General features: G+C 36.6%; 1 protein-coding gene across 1 annotated transcript in view; it reads right to left on the bottom strand.

Annotated features, from left to right (window-relative positions):
• EEPD1 (endonuclease/exonuclease/phosphatase family domain containing 1) overlaps window positions 1-22876 on the bottom strand; it is a 70862-nt gene that overhangs the window by 5496 nt on the left and 42490 nt on the right. The window contains exons 2-4 of the mRNA XM_072412184.1: window positions 17194-17245; window positions 8307-8417; window positions 3075-3209 (exon numbers count right to left, since the gene is read on the bottom strand). Of these exons, the coding sequence (XP_072268285.1) occupies window positions 3075-3209; window positions 8307-8417; window positions 17194-17245 (298 nt within the window). The remainder of the gene's footprint in view (window positions 1-3074; window positions 3210-8306; window positions 8418-17193; window positions 17246-22876) is intronic.

Here is a 22876-nt window from a genome sequence, read left to right as displayed (position 1 = left end):
GTACATATGCAAAATTTTCACATTATGCCAGCATCCTCCATAACCAAGATCAAAAGATTACATGTGTCACAAATAACATCAGATCACTGTGTACAGCAGCTATAAATAACAACACGGTGGCAGCTCTTAACTCTACGAAACCATGTTTACAGTAACTGGAATGAGACAGATTAAAGAATATATATTATATATAAATCATTTTTTTACAATACAATAATACACACACACAGATTTTCTTACTACTGTGATAATATATCTATGCTTTTTTATTAATAGGCAGTCTAGTTTGTTGTAGCTAGATGCCCTTCTTCAGAGTCAGTTCTTTTATTCGGAATGATGATACCAACATACCATTACATACAATACCCTTACACCACTTTACATAAATCAGGCACATTAATACGCACTAACATGACAACCCTGCACTGGGCAAGTTAGAATGCACATATAGTAACATTGGCCAAAAGAATGTCAGCAAATATACCGTCATGATTAAGGTCCCTGAAGAAGATTACCTTGGCAAAGGGGTGTGCTTTTAGGCCATTGTGCCTGGGGCTGCTTGAATATTTATGTTCTGAAAACAGCCCAGACATTACATGCATTGTCTGAGATGTGTCATTGTGTAAATATTACACAGACTTATTGCAAACATTAGCACATAGATAATTTGTTTATTGGATTGAAAAAGGGCAATATCCTTAAGGAAATTATTGCAAGTTTTGTTGCTAATAATGAACTCATATTTTATCCCTTTTGGTCTGGTAAATATACTGTTAAACTCGTTTTATTCCTGCTTGCTAAATGCAAAAAATACCTGTTGATCATATCCAAAATTCACAGCAGTCCTGTTCATGTGCACACTTCCCGTGTTACAACAAGGACAGTAATCAGCCCTCTTAATTCTTATGAGACTACAAAATGATTAACTTTTTATGTTGAAGGAAGAAAAAGAGAGTTCCCAGAAGGAAACCTGGGAGGGGTTTACAGCACACATACACATTCTGTGCATTGTCACTCTACAATAGAATTTAACAGCTGTGAGCATTTCTGGCAAATCAAAATGTATTTTTGGTACTTAAAAGTGCCTTAATGGAACTAAACATGAAAAAATGTGCATTTATTGTAAAGATATACTGCACAGGGATTTTTCTTTTTAATTTTGCTTTAACGTACACTTTAGCTACACTACTTTCAGGTCTCGATTAAAATTTAGCTGCTGTATTAACAGATATCAGTGCAACCAAGAAAACAATATAATCTCTAGTGCAGCCTTTCAAAGCTTTATTAACATTGGGGAACCCTCAAAATAACATTTAAAACTCAGGGAACCCCTGTTAAAGTTACTAAATCCACTGCTCACAGTATATTAGTTTGCTGGCTATTAGGAAGAATGTTGTCCTTACAAAAAGCCAAAAAAGATTTTTGGTGCCATTTAAACTGACCAGAGAGGTCCAAATTGGCCAATACTTTAGGAACCCCTAGCATGCTCAGGAGGAACTACAGAATCCTGGTTCATAAACACTGCTCTAGTATACCCTATTTAATGTACAGTGCTGCATAATATGTTGGCGCTATATAAATCCTGTTTATTAATAATAATAATAATAATAATAATATATGGAGACTCAGGGCCTTATATTGTTTGCAATTTCCTGTTTCAAGCTGTAGAAATAAAAAACAGAATGTCTGTATTCAACTAGTTCACATATTTCTAATGAAACTGTACTCTAGATTTCTGTTTATTTAACTTACAAATGCATCAATTTAACGCTATAAACAAAGACATATTTGTAATAGCATTCTTATCAACCTCTCATCGACAGGATGCAGTTGTTTCACAACAGGAAACTTGCTCAAAGTAATTACTTTTTTTAAATTTTCATCAAAATAAGAAAATATTGTAGTACGACACAACCTTTAAAAAATCTCCCATCATTCATGTTTCAGATGTGTTCATAAAGATATATTAATGCTCCTTTTCTCTACCATATAAATAACTGACAACGGATAATGGAAGATAGTTAAATACCTTAAAGAAGCAATGTTTATCAACCAGGATCTATGGTTCCTCTTAACTCTTCCTAATGACCACCATACTAATAAAGTACCAGGGAAGGACATAAAGAGGTGCAAAGTGTCCAGCTGCACAAGGACCACAAACCAACAGGAACCCTCACAGGGGCCCCAAGTCACTTTGGTAGGGGGGCCCCAAGTCAGTTCTGCACAGGGGCCTACTGTTGACTACATCTACCCATGACTGGTACCACTGGATTTAAACAATGAGAAGAAGCCATAGCTGCTGAAAAACACCAAGAAATCAGTGAGTACTGAACATGAACCAGGTAGCTTTACCCACTTACCCAGCCATTGTCTATTGCTGTATTAGTGTGAACATCACAAATTAGGCTTTTCCAGTGTTAAAGTCTTCTCTGACATTCACTGTTCATGTTCACATTCGCTTGGATGATAAAACAGCATTTAAAGTGCAATCAATGTACATAAGCCCTTACCGAAAATAAGAAGCTAAGTTATGGGCTATGTTCAATTAAAAATGCAGTTATGTTGAAACACACTATTGTTTTTTTTTAAATGAGATAATTCAAATAAACTATTTTATTAATTGCACATCACTTTAGTAAGTTAAGCCCAATGTGTTCAAATGCATTGACGCCAGTTCCAAGGCGCAGACAAACGCAGCCTTTAACACTACAACAGTGAAAAGGCCAAAGCTTGCCATCTCACAATGTAGCCATCTTTTCAGACTACCCCTCAGCGTGGTCCTAGAGGTCCTAGAATGCCTACATAATGCTGGAGTCTTACCTACACCTATACTTGCAAATATCTCAAAAAAGAAAAGAGAATAAATGCCAGTATGTACAAACCCCAATGCAAATAAATGCAGTAAATGTTCCAAAAAGACAAATTATCATCAATTTAATTTAAATATATAGGACAAATTAGCCAAATAACTAGTGAAAACCAATGGTGTGAATTTACACTAGAGTGTAATAGTAGGAGTAGTAAAGTGTTATCCTATCAGTAATAAAATATGCAACAAGATTGTTCTCTTTTACCTTAAAATGTGCAATGTAGGGTTGTAAGTATGTGTGCTTGCCATTGCCATTGGTCTGAGGGCTTTCTTGCAAACTGACATTTTTCAGTTCAATGCCAGCTGATGAGTCCCACAGATATCCAGAGTATGAGACTTTCTGCAATAGAGAATCAGAGAAACAAACATTATCTGAAGGGGAGAGAAAACATTCTAACAGCGGAGATTTAACACTGTTAAAGAAGAGTTGCTGGTTATTATGTGATGGTAAACCCTGTGGAAAAAATATGGAAACCTCTTATTTCAGTCTAATACTTAAAATAGCCTAAAAATGTAATTACAAGATACCAATATTATAATAATCTAAATCAGAGCAATGTTAAATTACTGATAATGTTAATAACTATCATCCATGGTGATCAAGCAATCATCAAAATGGATTTCTTAAAGTCATTTGCTAATTTTTAACAAATGTTTTTAGTCCTGGACTAGAACCATTACATGTTTGCTTGATTACCCTGGAAGAATGTCTATTTTTTGGAGAGCCCCTTGTGTTCATACAAGGACACTATTAAAGAACTAGGTATTGAATCTCCATAAAACTAAGGGTGCATACACACGTGCAATAATTGTCTAACTAACTATTGTCTAACGACTGCACGATGCATGAACAAGTGCTGTATATACGGCACCGTTCTGCTCTATGGAGAGGGGAGGGGGAGAACGACGGAGCGCACCCTGCTGCACTCTCTCCCCTTCACCTGCATTACGATCATTCGTTGCCCATCGCCCATTACCATCCTGGCGGATCAATGGACAATGGGCAACGAACGATCATGGCTGGCTGTACACACTCCAGATTCTCGTCCAACATCAGCCCTGAGCCGATTATCACCTTTGCAAGTGAGTACGTAGCCTAATACATGATATAAAACAATTCCAATGACTTAATACCTAAATAATAACACATAAAAATCTGTTGACCCCAAGTCAACCCACATGGTTCATACTGCACTATAGGAACAATAGCATTTCTTTTTTACAATATATCACTTAGCTACTATTCTCAGCAGTTATCTACAAGTTAGAAGTCCTTTGTGTCAAGTATCTTTGAACATATTCTTGTCTCTATGTGAGTGATCACAAAGCACCCTGTAAATTATTAAAAGAAAATATGCCTGAGCCAAATGCTGAAACAATACACTTGTTTGATCAATATGATTCCATTAAACTGGTATTAATGACAGGCAAACTTCCTGCTATATCAGCAAACTCATCAACAATGCACAAATTGCTTCTTGTCTCATAGATGATGGCTGCTGAAAATAGCATTACTAGGATTTGTCTCCCTTTGCAGGTTTTATTCAGTTCATTAGCAAGTAAAAGCTTTGTATTTCATAGATTCATTGGCTCATATTCTTATGTTGCAGTGCTGAAGGAGGTAGAAACTGTCCAAAGTTAAAGAAAGCCTACAAAGGAGTTGCTCTTTCTCGTTTGTTTTTTGAAGGTGCAACATCATCCATATGCTGCTTCACTGTATAGAGAGACCCTGAACCCAAACTGACTCTGACAACCTCAAAGATTCAATCTTCGGCCATATTGATATGCTGTATTTCTATCCTAACAGACTCCTTTTATTGTTCGGTAATCACAGTATGTACAGGAATCCTACAGCTGTGGAGTATTTTAGTAGTGTACTGTAAGCAGTACCTTATGAAATACTTTACTGGTTTCTATAATACTTCAATTGTATTGTGCAAGCCTACTTATTTCTGGGTAGCCAACTGTCTACTCACCTTCAGCATTCCCTAAGCAATAGCATGGCACGTTCTATATTAGCTCAGTAAGTATTGACATGTAAGCACCTGGTGTGAAAGTATGAAAACAACTTTACATAACCAACCAGCCTCCAGCACTGGAGGAGAGCAGTTACAATGCCATAGCAGCTAATAGCACAGTTGTGGTCAGTGAAACTCAGGAAGTTAATACTTGAGAATTTGGAGAAATAGTGACTCAGAAAAGCACTTGCCAGGAGCATACAATGCTTGGTAACCCCTGAACTTCAGGTGGCAGAACATTCTGATGAGGTTCATATGCAAAATGAAGTACGAGAGTTGTTACGTGTAACTTCTTTTATGCCAGTTACTATGAAGTTTCATTTACATTAAAAGCCAGGGTAAGCTACATGTAGCTTTTTCACAGCTATGCAAATCTTATAGCAAATATATATAACATATTGGATTTTTACTCGTATAGATACAATAAAAATCTGGGACAAATGACAAAACACTAAAAAGGATCATGTAGAAGGGGAGACTAAGGAGTGCCAAGATCCGATATCCTTCATGTAAATTTAATAGGGTGTCCAGGCAGAGCACCTGTTGTATAGCAAGCCACTTCTGAACCGTGCATGTAGAAGAGAATTAAACAAGTCTATATGCCTGTATCACCCATATTCAACAGCATGATTGCACATTGGAAAACCTATACAGAGCGTGGAATAACCAACTTCAGCAGAATCGACAATAATGTTAAGGGTCAAAGACTTAGAAACATTAAAGTTCACCTGTGTGGAGACAATAGACTCTATGGACTCTATTTATAAAACAGGAAATCTCATATTCCCTCAAATATTCCAAGGAATACCACCAAATGTTTGCAGGAATGTCAGATTCCCTGTTTTAAAAAGAGCCCTATATGAGTTACGATATACAGTATGATTCATAATAGGCAGTAAACAAACTGAAGTAAAAAAAAAAGCCATCCCTGACCTCTCTTTTAATGTCAAGTTAAAACCGACCTAAACTCCTAAAATTTTTACTTTACATATAAGCTAGACAATACTTTTATATAAAGTAAAAATTACTATTTTTCATGCAACACCCTTTTTTTGTAAAAAAAATTGATGCACCACCCCTTTCTGGAGAGCCTCACCGAAAGTGCCTGGCTGCTCCTTCTGTGATATCAGGTGTCGTATGAAGATGGAAGAAGGCCAAAGTTCCACTTTAAGCCTTCTCAACCACCCTCAAACATCGCAATAAAGACTTTGGAACAGTCTTTAAGACTTTGGAACAGCCTTTCGATGTCCCTCCTGCAATAAAAAAACTTTATCTGCCTGATCGCAGTTTTTGTAATTGAACTCACCTGTCCCCATTCCGTTGCAGGAGGCTGCCATCTTTTTTGTACTCTTGTTGCACTCTTTGACCATCTTGATTGGCCTGGGTGATATAACTATCATGCAGGCACGTGGGAGTTTATTACTTCTAACAGCTGCAGGAGAAGCCTGGATGTGCAGGGTACACTCAGCATGCTACACTAATCTGTCATGTACATTGTCTGTCCTTTTCTAGAATAACCCACAGCCTGATCTCAAATTTTAAAAGCAGAAATGAAGTTCAATAAATGGTTCATAATACTTGGCAAGGTTGGAGGGCTAAACTATAAATGAAATGATGAAATTTTAAACTAACCCTCATCATGTGGCCCTCATGTTATGAGATTGGTGAAAGGTTCAGCACTTGCTAGTGCTGCTGCAACATGCAGGTCACACTACTAATAATTCAATTCTAGCTAAAGGGACAGTTTAAAGGACTACTGAATTCAGCCTGTGGGTGATCAGCCAATATGGTTTCTTAAGCTGCGTACACACGGCAAATTTTTCTCGCCCGATAATCGGTATCGGCCAATTATCGGGCGAAAATCTGCCGTGTGTACAGTCGGTCGTCGTCCATCGTCCGACGACCGTCCTGGCGGATCCATGGATGATGGACGACGACCGATCGTAATGAAAGGGAAGGGGAGAGCGCGCAGCAGGGTGCCGCTCCGTCGCTCTCCCCCTCCCCTCTCCATAGAGCATGAACGGTGCTGTATGTACAGCATCGTTCATGCATCGTGCAGTCTTTTCTCGTTGGAAAGGATCGTGAAAGATTGCAGGTGTGTACGCAGCTTTACAGCTTAGACTTTATTTACAATGCTGAGATAGCTGGGGCTATCTGTAGGGACATTTAAATACTTTAGTGTTTATGATCTGGGCACAGGTTCACTTAAGATAAATTCTAGATAGACTTACTGATGAATCCAGTTATATTCTTGACAAACCTAAAATAATTTTCTAATGCAACTACAGCAAGTACCTGATTTTTATATCAGTATTTTGTAATTTTATGTAAATTTGATTTCAAACTAGGAAAGAGTGTGGCAACCCACAGGCATGTCAGTAAATCAGATGTGCTGCATGCACATGTGTGACCAAAGAACAAGAAGAAGAAGCCAACAAGAGGAGTTAATTTATTTTGTCTTTTGTCTGTGTTTATCTCAGGACTAGATAGACAGAGATACAAACCTTTTGGCAGACAAAACAGCTACCATATTTAGTAATTGATTGTTCAATATACTGACACCTTAATGTGAGGTTTTTTTTGTAGGTACATGTGTCATGTGAAATTAATACACGAAAAAAAAAGGGTAGTGTTCCTTGGCAGAAGAGACTTTCAACATATCTCTTATGCCAAAATAATGTTTTCTTTTGCCCCTAGCAGTTATTAAATTTGTGTACACAGCTTGTACATGTGCAGTGTTTTCCCACACCTAATTGTCAGTATGAATGGAGTTTGGTGCCAGGACAATTTTCACCTATAGCACACATTTGCATTTTCATTGGTAACCCAACAGCAGAGGCTAAAGGTGCTATTCCAGAGATGTTGACAATTGAAACAAGGTGGCATAGGGGAGCATGAATATCACGCTGCTTGCATAGGAGACACTAGGCGGTATGTTGTGCATACGTGCAAGATATGGTCAGCACTACACCCACACTAAAAGTAGAAAATTTGAGATTTTGTCCAAATATTGCTTGGGTACCAAATGTTTAGGGATAGATACAATTCTATATGTTCTCTAATAAATATATCACAAACACAACCCTGTCCAGGCTTACAGTAGGTAAATGTCCTGAAATTTGGTATTTGCTTCTATAATGATACCAAAGTTAAAAAATGATTGATGAAGATATCTTTATCAAAACTCATAAATGTATAAACTGAATTAAATTGAGGGCTTCAAACTTATGTTAGTTCAGCTTTAAAGATATTGAAAAACTGTGGAAGAACTTGAAGAACTTTGGTTTGACAAAAAAGTAATGAGAATAGCACTAGTGTGATGACTGCCAAAACAAATTAAGACAATCTTACATGTAGAAACAGAGATTTCCTCAGATAAAATGTGACCAGCAATAGGAAAACAATGCAATGTCACATACCTCATTAGGACCGGATGATGGCTTTTCAGAAACAACGCACTTCCATGATCCTCTGACTCCTTTCCACTTGCGTATGTTAGGCAACGATGGCTGGTTTAATTCTGTGCAAAACTGAAGAGGCAAAGGAAGAGATCATTATGCTTTAATGCAAATTAATTTAATAGAATTAAATAAAAAATGTCCACATAATAAATCCCAAATCCAGTTAAACATTTTTTGTATACCAATAAAAAGCATTATAAATGCACTCTAATTCTGGTATTTGATATATTCGTTTTAATTTAAAGTAAAATGTTTAGTACAGCATACTACAACAGATATTAAAAATGAATGGCGTCAATAAAAACAACTTCCTAGCAGTTGATGCTGTGATCAGTTTCACATTGAGGAATTAGAGGACACTTACAAATTGCCAACTAGAATGTAATTTAAAACTCAGACAAGATCAGGTTATTGGCTTTAAGTAACATGTTTTCATATCCTAATGAACAAAACAATTTGTCATCAGTTTTTGTCATCAAATTGCCCATTATGCTACTAGTACACAGATATACAGCATATTCAGAACTGTGACATATAACTTTTTTCTGTTGTCATTGTGCTTAAATTAAATATGCATTGTGTTAACAATTACTTGTACAGTAAAATATAAAACTGGTAATTTATTTAATTACCTTCTTTTCTGTTTAGTAAAGCTTACTAAAGCTTTTTTCCTAATCGTTTTATTCCACTGAGCCACAGTGAGTTATTATTCTAAGGTAAACACCTGGAAACCAAGTGTTTCAATTATTAATGCCAACAGTTTAAATAAAGTGAACCTGTCAGTCATTTTGAGTTATATGGGCCCATTCACAATCTATGTATGTGCATTTTAAATTCAGAACATGAAACCTTTTTATTATAGGAAATTATAAACCATACACATTTCAACACACTTTCTATTGGCCCTATGCATTTCCTGTTCAGGAAAGGAAATGTAGCCTGATCATTTTTGGTCAACACTTTCCTTGCATGTTCATTAACATTTTGCATTGTGGTATGTTAATGGGTCAGGTATGTTGTTTAGTTACAGCATTACAGGACCTGAACTCTGAGCATCTATGACGTCCTCCTCTGCCAAAGGAACGAACAGTGAATGGACAGAGAATGTAATTAGCTGCATTACTGGCCAGGCTTTGTACCATCACCTGAATTTTTTTAGGTATGGGGAATTTAGGAGGAGACCTGGGTAGTAGTGGGCATTGCCAACTTTGTGTATATTTGCCTGTCTGTCGCTATTGCCAGCACGATTGTAGGTATGGTCACCAAAATAAAGGGGTATACTCACCACCATTACAACTGGGCACATTTTTAGAGTAAGGGGGTTCACATACTGAACACTAATGTAAGGTATTACAATAGCAACCAATGAAAAGGGACACAGTGACTACTGACCATCAATGTAAGAGGTCACACTGAGAACTACTTTCCAATGTGAGAAAAGATGTAGAGCACTAACTGCCAATGTAAAAGGCCTAATAAGCACTGATCTCCAATGTAAGGGAGCAAACTGGCCCCCAATATAAGAGGATATACTAAGCAAATATTGATTGTACATGATCCTAAACTCTGCACTCTATACATTTTACAGTGCTGTCCTCATAACTCCATAAGCTGTATTGTAGGGTACACAATAAATAAAGCACACTAACAATAAAGTCTTGACTGCTACACTCTGTCTTTAGCCAGATACTGCTGGTGCTAATGAGGGAAAAAACTCTGCACAGCACTCAGCACCTATTGGCATTCCTGGAATAGTGTCTAAAATCCACTATGCAAAAGTGGTACCAGGCCTCTAAGAACCTGCAGTACAATTATCCCCCTGCTTCTCCTTTATTCTGCCAAATTTATGATTTTGGTTCCAATTAAGTGGCAAATCATGTTTCAACTAGAATCTCAGTCTGTAGTTCAAATGGAAAAGGGTACCTAACTGGTCCCAAAAGGAAGTGATGTGGCAGAAGTTGGGCTAACAGGAAGTAATGAGGGAGTTTTTAGAAAGGAAAACAGTTTGCAGATCTGTTGCAATTCCTTTTCTATGTCATCTGCCATAAAAGTTTCTTAGTACAATTCATAATTCAAAACATTTTAATTTTGTTCAAGATAGTCACAGTTCATATTCTTTTTAAATACTCAGCTCCATGTAAAAAAAAAATGAAATATCTGTTTTAGGTAGTTTGTTAGAAATTCTTGGATCAGAACTAGAACTCTAATTTGTTTATCCGACCAAGCATACTATAAACTCAAACCCATACAGTAGTCATCCCTGTCATTATCAGGCATAGCCAGCTTTGTTAAAAGGCCACATGGTTCTAATGTGACAAACTTTAAAGAGGTAGCCAGTCATATTCTTAGCTCTAGAATGGCATGGACCCCCTCTGGGGACCTATTAATATTTTAAAATCGTAATATTAAGTTCTATATAGTAGCACCTAATGAATCAGTAGGAATTTCTTTGCTACCTATAAGATAATTATCTTTTTGTGATAACCAAATGTTTGCAATATGTATTAATAATAAATGTGTACAAACAAGCTCTAAAAATCATTAATATATTTAGTGTTCTCCCCAGCTCTTTTTAATTGGGCGTACCACCCAGAACTTTCCAGTAACCACCTGAGTGGTTACAACAGCTGAGTGAAACAGCTGAGTCACATACAGGGACGTCCACTTCTCTACAGCTTCTTCCCACCCAAAAATTCTAGGGAGATTTATATTAAAAATTAAGAAAAGTTGTACGATATGAGGTTTATGTATGAATGTTTTCTCCAATATCCCCCCAAATTTTACCTAAATTCACGCATTTGTCACATTGGATTTAATGAAAGAACCTATAAAACAGTTGGCTCATTCATTTTGAAATGTGAAAAATGTGTGAATACCTTTGAACCTTTATCGTATTTGTAAATGTTAATACAAAATAAGAAGCTCTTGCTTATGAAGATATACATTTACTAGATTTGCCATTTACTTTTTTTTTTTTTTTTTTTATTACTAGAGGCTACGTAGCAGCCAAGCCAGGATTTATGGTGAAGGTGACTTTTGATATAAAAACTGCTTTGTAAGATATATTTAGACTAAAACTGAACTGTTCATGGTCACAAAGAACAAGGCTTACTTTTTAAACAAAGAATTGCTTGCTATAGACAAAAATTTTGCACATACAGTACATTCTTCAGACTATTGTGGCTAGGTACTACCTAGCAAGCTATAGCAGAGTATTCTATGGCCATTCTAATATTTATTGAATATCATGTTCATGGCAACAATTCTGTACAATCTCTCCTACATCTCTATATATAATTAAAGTTGTACATATAGAAGTGTAGCCAAGGCTGGCAATAGAACTATGTAGTGTATATTGCTGGGCTGGTATTGGTACTTTTGGCTAAGACAATTTTGTCATGTTACTTATAATTTCCATTGCTAGATATGATCCTCACCTTCCACATTTACTAATACAAATTTCTACCACTAATTTAATTAGGTTAATTATTAAAAAAATAAAACTATTCCAGTTATACATTTATTTTACTCTTCTGCTCAACAAAACAAAATATATTATATAAAATGTCAAATGTGAAGAAGCCCTTTAAAGGAGGAGGATAATGCTGGCATTATTACGAGTTAAGACGAGTTATTGGCACACCACATTTCGAGTAAAGTATGATTGTATGTCTGTTTGATTTTGATTGTTCTTTGAAGTCTTTTTGAAGTGAATTTCTATCAATTTACTGATATGTAAGATGCTGCAAATAACATACAGTTTCTCATTAATGAAAAGTAAGAATGTTTATGGCGGAATAGATCAAGGAAAAAAATGCCTCCCAGTGGATGGAACATCTTGTTATTCCTAAATGAGGAGATCCATAGGCACCTTCATCTGAAGTGGTTGTCAAGTGATCGCATATCATAAAAGTAATCACTGTCACAAGTATGAGCAAATTTTCCAATAGGGACACAAAATTTCTTTCTTTTTTTCTATCCTTCTCCTCACATCACTGAAAATTAAACTCTTAGGGTTCTTTTTATAAAAGAGAGAATCTGGCATTCCTTTAGACATTCCCTGATGGGAATCTATTACTGTCATTGAAACATATGGACCTGGAAGATTAGCATGAGGGAATGTCTGATTTCCGCTTTATAATAGAGCCCTTGTTATTCAAGTAGTTTTTTTTTTTAATTCCAGCACATGTGCTCGGGTGTCTGCTAATTAAGCAGCGGCATAATGGATTATTTAAATTATATCATTTTTAGGGGCTCTGAAAATTGTTTTAAACATATCAGTTTCTATACATACTGTAGTATGTATTGTTTTGTTTTTATTATTTATAGTTCATATTTTGTGTTGAGGCACATACTTTATGTTTAATTACTTGGAAATGCTCATCCCAGGATGAGGGATGCCTTGGGTTGCATCTTGACTCATGTTGGTTTGTTTGTTTTTCTTTGTAAAAACAAGAAAAACTTTCTGCTTCAGCTTATATCTATTTAATAAACCCTATCCCACCCATGCTTTGAAGAGAGTTCCCTTCTGGGAAAAAAATTGTCAGTTGACCTAACCCTTCCCAGCTCTACCCAAAACTAAAATAAATGTTTTGGCCAAAGTTTTACATTTCTAGTGGGAAAAAGAAAGGTATACACAATGGGCTTCCTACAACAGTAAAAATGTAACCTAAGTGTTTCCCTCGGTGAATAACACACATCCGAACTTCTAATTTAAGAACAGTAAGTGCTTGCCAAATCGTTACCTTTCAAGGACATTTTATTACATTCCTACAAGTCCTACTTAAATGTTGCAAAGGACATTTTAACAAATTTGTCTTCAGGCCAGGAAGACCTCTGTACACAACATGTATTCTATTTCAGGCTCAGCTTTCTCCTTATAAAAATGAGCTAAGCCAATAATAGAAGACATCAAAATACAGATACCTAAATTAAACTACAAAGTGACTTTGCTATCTACTTGTGTAATGCTATAAAGGTTTGTTAAATTTGTATATTATGTAAAAAAAAAAAACACAAACGACTTAAGAGGACATGCTTATAAGTCATGATAATATATTATGGTAGGAATGCTTCGTTATGAGCTGCTTCATCACTTTATTTGAGGGACTATATGATAGACTTACAGTGCTTCCATCTGCACTTTGTGTATATAGTCAATGCAGCAAAATATGACCACTTTGTACAGAACAAAAGAAATGTAATACTCATTGATCACTTTTATTAGACTAAACAAATATTCATACACAGCATCACTGAAATTCTACACTGAGATAGTGTCCTGCCAATTTTCATTCTAGCTTTTATTATTGAAGGATCAGATTGAGTACAAATGGGAGATTCAGTTAGCTTAATTATATAAATATAAATATATCCAACCACTAATCTTGTAACCATTCATCTCATTGTGTATCAATAATGGTGAAAATCTACAGTTTAGAAAAAAAGTTTGTTTCAGGTTCTTACCAGCTTACAAAACCCCATTGTAAGGCTCAAATGAAAAGAAAAAAACAAAAAACAAAACATAATATATTTAACAATATATGTCGTCCTCTATTGTACCATCCAAAGATTTGGAGGAATAGAGTGGTGTAAAAGGCAATGAAGATGGATATAAGTGGATGGAGGCATGTCGTTTTAGGGAAACAAATCAATTTGGTCTCATTAGTTCCATGAAGTTTGAGAAAGATAATAAAACTAACCCAAAGTAAGAGTTGGGGTGTCTGCCTTCTATATTCATACATGCAGGTTGAGTGGTGCCATGAGAACTTTCAAACAATTATCTTACCAAAAACTAAAAGTTAAATGTAAAGTGGAAGTACACTTTACATATTCCATTACCAGGGGATATTAAGCACTGTCAAAAGGATAGCCACTGCAAACTAAGAATATATGCTTCTGTCTATGAAGACGAGATAGTGGATCAAGCAGGTTATGGACTGCCATGGGTAATAACAAATGTGACCACCCCAAAATAATCCAAGCAAACCAGTTTCCCTATTAATAAACTCAACTATCAGGCAGGAAGAAAAGCCTAAAGACATTTGGATGTGGCTTGGTACTAATTATTCATTTTTGTGGCTTTAAAATACGGTACTGTACAGCTGAGGAAGTGGGCATGCACCTGCAGTTGCATGTTAACTGGTTTAATTGTTATGCAGCTTCTGTTTTTCTTCCATTGACTCTTTATGTAAAAGATATTTTAATGCAGAGTTGCAAATATTTTTGTGTATAAATCTTCAGTTAATGGCTAGAGAAAGAAATTTGGCCTGTACAGTTTAAACAGAAGCAAGTCAGATAAATAAAAGGCCACAGAGCCACATTATGAACATTATATAACTTCAGCCTGAGATGTCATAACGAATATATGTCTAAAAACAAAAGCTCATGTAAAATGCATGCAACCCATCTGATCCGCCACTTAATCTTTAAACCTGAAGATTAGGAAGGTAAATCTTATTACATATTCAAGTGACTCAACAAGATCCTATTTTCCAGTTCTGAAACAGACCCTTGAGAACAGTTATTTGCAAGCACAGAAACAATGGCTGGCAGTAGATCTGTGCTACACCGAGGTCACCCTTTCTTGGCAAGCTTTGTTTCACCGGGGCCCTCTGCCAGAAGGTATGTTTAGTTTTCACCCAAAGCAGCTGTGAAATTGAAACCTCCACCAAACCTGACAATAGATCTCAGGGGTGTTGACAGCTTTAACCTTAAAACAGTCCTAGATTGTTCACTTCCTTATGATGTTGACTGTTCTGAAATTGTTACTGAATTGAACATTATATTTTCAGTCCACTAAAAACTGACCTGCAAGAAAAACCTTGAGATTTACAATGAACAGCTTTACTGATTTATATTAAGAATAAAGATGTGCTCACAATGGTCTCTCTATTGAAACTGTTTAGACCATATTAGATCCAAAATCAGGTAAAATTTAAATGAATTTTAACAAATTAGAAAACTACTAATAAAAACCAAGAATTCATGTTTTACTGCCAGATTGCACTCACTTACTACAGTAAAAGAAATATGACAAATACATATTATATATTTATAGCAAAATATTAAATGTCTATCTCAGCCGCTGTCAACTAGGGTTCCTCCAGTGGTTGTTAGCGGTTCCTCAATCCTTCAGTAATTGATCTTCTGTCTGATGGTGACTGCATAGTTCCCAGTTAAATATCATTTGACAAAGCCAGTAGGATGACACCAGTGATTTCTGGAAGGGTGTCAAACACTGTAATGGGCATTCTTTACTTTTTATCACTGCAATAGAAGCATTCTTCCCACAGACAGAAATCAACTTTTTAGGGGTTCTCTGAGAACCTAAATTTAGTTCAACAGTTCTTCTGGATTAAAAAGGTTAGGAAAGGCTGGTCTCATTTTAATCAGAAGATGATGCCTCCTAAAACCATGTTATATATGATATAACATGACATTTATTTCTGTAAGCCAAGCAAGGCTTGGCCCATTAGATTGCAGTTTGGAGCATAACACGAATTTCAACTGGTTATGATTATAGGTCATTCTACATATGTATGGGCCTTTTCATTCCTAAGGAAACTGCTCTCATTACCTGCAAATTGAAGTTAACACTTAATCATAGCTACATGATTTTTTAAATGTGTTATTAGATCTACGGGAAAATTATGTAACGTTGTAAAACATGCTTTTGTTGGCATACATGCTTTTTAAAAAATCTGTTTTCAGGCTATATTTAGATTTCAAACATCTGATGTTAACTTTGTGGTAAAGTTCAATGACACTAGCCATGTTACACTCTAAATGTACAATTATATTTAAATTCATTCATAAATATTTTGTTTTGCCTAAAGGTGTGTGGTCCTAATCAAGTTCCAGTGCATTCCTCACAAAGGAAGTCCCAGCAGAACCCCCCCCCCCCCCCCCCTCAAACAGTCAGATTCCTGTAGCAACCCAAAGGTTGGGGCCCTGGCATAAGGTCCCAGCAGTAACCACCAGGTATCAAACCACTGCTAAAAAAACCCAGGGAAAGGAGACCCCAGCACCAGAAGTAACCACCAGATATGAAGTCCTAGCAAGGACCACCAGCCATAAAGGTACAAAGCACCGTGTATATAGATACATGAGGCAATGTATGCAAAAGATAAAATGTAAAAACTCTGCATAATAGAAAGACATGAGGCACACTCTGCAATTGAGAGGTAAGAAGTCACAGGCACTGCAGAAAGACAGAGGTAGCTTTATATAATAAAAAAGCTTGCAAAAATCCATTTAGCAGAGAAGCATGGGTTACTATTTAAAAAAAAACTCACGGATTCACTGCCAATCACCACTGAGAGTTTGTTTGGGGAGACTAGAAAATGAAATCCAAGATGGATCTCCATACAGGCTCCCTGTTTGCTCTTTCAGGGCGTAGCATACTTACCTGAATCTTTGGTCACATCGCTCGTTGGGTCCCAAGTCTTCTATTTTGTTCAAGAATTGGAGAAAAGTTGTTCTTCAGTTGCCCACCACCTAGGTTATGTACACCCTTTTCACTGTCGGTCCAGCAGTGAGTCATCTCAGATCATAAAGGCTTCAAAATTATGTTTTTCATTTTAATGGGTAGCATGAATGTCCAGAGATAGGATTTTAAAACTAACACAAAAAAGATCAGACAAGCCACAGCTTTAATTCATCATACACAGTGCTTTTGATTTGTGTTTTTTGATTTTAGCCTGGACTTTAGGGTAAATTTGTAAACAGTATTCTTTATGCCACTAGGCCATAAAGGAAATGTATTATACAGAACAGAATAGCACATAAAGTGCATATAAATTATGTATGGCAGTTATATATAGTTTAATAAAAAAATAATTACCTTTTCCAGTGCATCTTTATCATTCAGATCTTGGACAGCTACAATCTTGATGCTAAAAATAAATGAAAGCATATGTAAGTGACTAGATACAATATATAACTGTTATAACAGTGTATATAATATATAACTATTATATTAACAGTGATTTCAACCTGTGAATTTTTTAAACAAATACACAAACATTTTCTTAAAGTAAAAAGTAGCCTGCCAGAACTGAATGGGCTGATATCAAAAGTCACCACCTATATATCTATTAACACTTGTTATTTCCTCTGCTTTGAGCTAACATATGTTGTGACACTCAAACATCATTTTGAATGGTCCGACAACATACATCAACAGACCAAAAAAAGAACAGCATTTTTTGGACACAAACGTAGTTTACTGCTGTTCATTAGGGCTGCATTGCCTTATTGTACTAGGATGCAGTGTAGTTTAAAAATAAGGACACCTCAACAAGCCAATGCATGTAATGTGGGTTAACACATTGCATCTCAAAAATGTGATTGCCTTGATAACATAATAAAATGTATTTTCAAACAAAACTGGCAAATGTACCAAAGTTTGCTTTTTTATTAGCTTCTTGTTGTCAAGCACATTACAACTGATCTTAAATTCCATTATATTTATTTGTGCAGTTTAAAGGTCCCAGATAACTGGATGAAGCATGGTTAGTCTGCTATCTGTGGCTTTAATGGATAGATTTCGCCTTACTATTTTTACCTATTACACCAGGAAAGAAATTATTTGTGTTAGATATAAATCAAATGAACAAATGATAAGCTGTTAATTGAGTAGGGTAGAAGTTAAGAAATAAAATTAAAAAAAAGCACTTTTAACTTTTTCCCTAATGCTTGAAACAAGTAAAATTTGTTTTCCTTGCCAGACAGTAAAAGGACAGATGTTTTTTGGGAGTGCATCAATATATTATTGACTGTATTATATAGGTATACAAAGACAGGAACCAATAAGAAAAGCTCTTTAAATCAACTTTGTTCATTGAAAACCTGCTTTAATTTCAACAGCATTTGTGGTGTGTGAGCAGTGCAAACCATGCACCATATAATCTTGACTCCCCCTTGACTTTTCTCCTCTCCGTTACTCATCATCTGGCCACCACCAGCATGCAGAGTAGAAGTAGTGTTTGTTGGGCACTAGATGTCTTTGTGCATTCCAACACCCATCAATAACACTAGCTGGATATTCACCTAACAGTAAAAATGTACTCCAAGCCCGACTTGAAGAGGGAGCTGTACCGGGCAGGCCAGTAGTATCGAAAGACTAAGGTCCCTTTCAGACTTCTGGTAAACTGCAGCGTCGTACTGCATGCTCTATCACACTCCCAACCACTGCCATTCAACTGTATGGGAGCAGTTGGGAACTAGTTTGTGTGTTATTGGAAACAACATGTTGCTTCCCAGCCTTTGGTCACTTTCCCACTTCTGAAGGAAGAACTACTTTATCACCCAAATCTAAGGCCAACACGTGCAAATGCATTGACCTATGGTGCAGATGCTCCTGGAGGCAAAGCAGCAGTTTGTTTACGTCTAGTAATGGCTAACTGTGCTGTTTTCAACCACAAGTCTGAAATGAGCATAATGCTGGAGGGTTACTATTATTTTTATCTACTAAACACCATCAATGGTGTATAGGTGGGGGTTTATTTTTACAGCCTGCCACTGACCACCAATGTACTGAGGATTATTGCCACTTTCACCAGTGCTGGGGGTTATTATTTTCATCAGTGATATCAATGTTGGGGTTTAATAGTTCTGCCACCGACCACAATAATAGGGATTCTTTTACTCCCATCGTAAGCCATACTCCAAAATTTGATACAGTTCTTCTTGTTAACTTCAAGGTGTCCCTATTCTCAAACATTGGTAACTGTGAAATCTTACATTATGAGTGGATTGATATGGTAAGAGTAATGATTGATTTTATGTGCAGTTCTCCATTCCATTTGAGGATACAAAAAGAGCCCTTGGGCCCTTTAAATCTGGATAGCCCTGGTTTAGAGAATTCTCGTATATACCTAAAACATTTTTGTTGACCTAAAACAAGTCAAAAGAAGAAATAAATACATACTAATAAGACTGATAGCTCTTTGTTTACATAATATTACTGCAGCCTGTACACACTAAACTAATCCAGTTTGATACTGATATCCACGCTCACTCAGCTTTTAGTAAGATAATGACAAGACATTCTACTAGCTGCAATAAAATGGCTTTTACAGTAAATCATTAAAAGCTATTAAATGTCTCTACACTATGTTCTCTTTCTTTATCCAATGTGTGACACACAAGAAGGGAATGTATTTCTTCCTGTAAATGTGTTTACAAGAACTACTATTACTCCTGTAACCTAAAAATACAAAAAAAAAAATAGCAAATCAATTGGGATGTGTTTTTATACATTAGGTTGATCAGTCCAGCAGGCAATGTTGTAAAAGAGTTTAATTCCTGGACCAAAATAAAGTTGTCTCATAAACATAAAGAAATCAATACTGTAATATCTACAAGGAGTTCATAATTTTTACCCAAATGGAATATATATTTGCACTTATTACACTTCCAACATTCAAAAAATCTGTTTGCAGTAATACATTTATTTCAGGAAACCAAGAATGCACTTAAAGCTTTTTAAGGATTGAATGTTGTAAAAGTATATATTCAAGGAACCAATTTTTTCAGGCTGTTGCGCACTTATGGTAATGATTTCATCATATCCATAAAGTAGCAATAAAACATCAATAAAGTAGCCATAGATGAATGAACTTTAGTTTGATTTTTTTGACGTCTGTTTTTGTGAAAACAGGTTTTCAGGTGTTAGGTGTTAGGTGAAAACAGAATCTTTGACTGAAGGTAGAAATAACAAAATTGAGTCAATCTAGCCACAAAAAAAAATTACAGTATGAAAACAAACCTGTTTGGTGTGTTACATGTTTGGGCTAATAAAGCTACGTACACACTTCCAATTATTATCGTTGGAAAACGAACGACGAACGATCCTGCACGATATCTACGAACGATCGTATAGCACCGATCCTGCACATAGAGATAACGACACGATTGTTCGTAGATATTGTACACACAATAGATACGATCGTTTGAACGATAGAGGAACTATGTGCACGACAGGAAAGTGAACGAACGTTCGTTCATTACGCATGCTCAGGTCATGGACGATCAACGAACGACCGTACACACGAACGATGTTCAACGATCGTCGTCCAATCCGATCCGCCGGTCCGGTCGTTCGTTTCCAGCGACTTTCCTCGTTCATCGGCGTCGTTGGTTACTTTTTTACGAACGATTTTTTGCCCAATCGATCGTTCGTCGTTCGATTGGAACGATAAAAATTGGAAGTGTGTACGCACCTTAACACCAACTCAGGGAAAAAAACAAAGAGATAGAGAAGGGAAAGGTTAGAAAAGGAAAGAAGGATGAGAAAAAAGAGGAAGAGACTGTAGAAGAACAGGGCTGTGTGTACAGCACTCGAAAAAGATTGCTTTCTGTGACAATCGTGATGTCCATCAGAAATCTGTACAGGGCATTAGCCCTTTATTTTTCTCATCATCTGAATAAATTTACCTGATACAGGGCTCATTACTAGGGAGGTTAATTAACCTCTAGTGCCCGGGGATCGCAGTGGAATTGAAGATGAACTCTAAATGGAGTTTCTCCATTGAGAGTTCATCTGCAGTTCAGTTCCCACGGTCACCGGGCTAATAAGTACAGCACAGTGACCATGTGAACTGAATTGCAGATGAACTCTCAATGGAGAAACGTCATTGAGAGTTCCCCTGCAATCACAGCTGATTGAAGGCACTCGCATACCTCGCGTACAATCAACTGTGACTTCAAAGTTCCCTCGGTCACCGGGCTGTACTTATCAGCCCAGTGACTGTGGGATCTGAACTGCAGATGAACTCTCAATGGAGAAACTCCATTGAGAGTTCATCTGCAGTTCCATTACAATCCCCGGGCACTACAGGTTGATTAACCTCTAGTCCCCTGTGATCTCAGTGGACTTTCAGGGCTGCATTCGTTCATGCAGCCCTGGGAAACCTGTGTGCGATCCCGGGCTCTAAAGGTTAAATGGGGACAAGTCTCCCTATTCAAAACCTCTAGTGCTCTCTGATCGCTGAGGAAAGCTTACAGGTTGATTAACTTCTAGTGCCCTTTGATCTCAGTGGACTCTCAGGGCTGCATTCGTTTATGCAGCCCTGGGAATCCTGTGTGCAAACCCCGGCACTAAAGGTTAAATGGGGACTGCTTTCCTCAGCCAATCAGAGAGCACTAGAGGTTTTGAATAGGGAGACTTGTCCCCATTTAACCTCTAGTGCCAGGGATTGCACACTAAGCTGATCAATAAGTGCAGCCAGGGCTGCATTCATTGATCAGCAAAGCCCGCGATCAGCACAGCCTGCAATGTATGCATTATTCTGAGTTTTTTGGATTTTTACAGTTTCTATTTCTATTTCACATTGCTGTAAAGTTTGACATATAAACAAAAATATCTGGGCTGATTTACTAAAGGCACATAGGTTTGCTTTACCAAGGTAAATTATCACATTGCAAGAGATAATTCCCTTAGTTTAGTAAATGTGGTGTACTTTGAAGAGTATATCCATTTATAATCAAGGAACTTTGCTAAAACAGGATTTCTTCTTGCACGTGACTGGATGGCTGCACCAGCTTCACTTTATTCACTAAGCAATGTGAAATATCCCTTGAAAGGAGATCATTCACCCTTCTATGTAAACAGCCTAGATTCCTTTGGTGAATCAACCCTATTGTAACTATCTGAGAGCCAGTCGATTTAGGCCATGTTACCTAAGGTGAGGGGATAAAGGCAAAGCTCATTAACATACAATAGGGTCATATTTATAACTACTGAATGACCGGAAAAGTGCAGATGTTGCCAACAGCCACTGATCAGCTGAAGCTGCCCAAAGCTACAATCCTATTAGACCATAGGAGTGGAAAGAAAATATAGCAGGATTTTTTTTTTTTTTTGCAGAACAATAAAACAGCCAAGATCTTTGGTTACAGGATATTTAGTTCATCACATATTTATGCTAATATTTGCAGATACAGAATAAACACATTCCAACAAAGTGCAGCATCGGTGACATAAATGAAATACCTCCCTTTGCATGGCCAATGTTTTTTTTTAGATTTTTCAACTTTTATTCTCCATGATTACTGATTTACATTTATTATAGCAGATACTATTGGTTACAAAAACCTATACCTAATACCATGTATTATTCAAATCAAAGATCAAGAACCTGCTTTATCAAAGTTCTTCAAGACTAGAAAAGATGGACTATCATGGGAGATCTTGCGTGATCCTGGGTAACCTAGAATGGATCTGGTCCAGGATTGAAAACGATTGCCAACTAATAGCAATAGTTTTTAAGAAACTCAATTCAGGTTTTCAGCATCACCCAGGTTCTCACATGATTATTTGTTTTCTTTAGTCTTGAAGAGCTTTAATAATCAGGCCCATTGTGTAGACCAAGGGAAGATATTCAGCACCAACCATAAAGGTGCACATAGGCTTATACAGCCTCGTTAGAGACTAGTTGTAGAACAAAAGTAGGCCTTCCACATGTTCTATGGCCAACACAAGCACAATGTACTTACTTTTACCTACATCCATGGCACCCTAT

Source organism: Pyxicephalus adspersus, chromosome 5 (genome assembly GCF_032062135.1).
Source record: "Pyxicephalus adspersus chromosome 5, UCB_Pads_2.0, whole genome shotgun sequence".
Taxonomy (NCBI): domain Eukaryota; kingdom Metazoa; phylum Chordata; class Amphibia; order Anura; family Pyxicephalidae; genus Pyxicephalus; species Pyxicephalus adspersus.
This window is presented reverse-complemented; position numbering and strand designations above follow the sequence as displayed.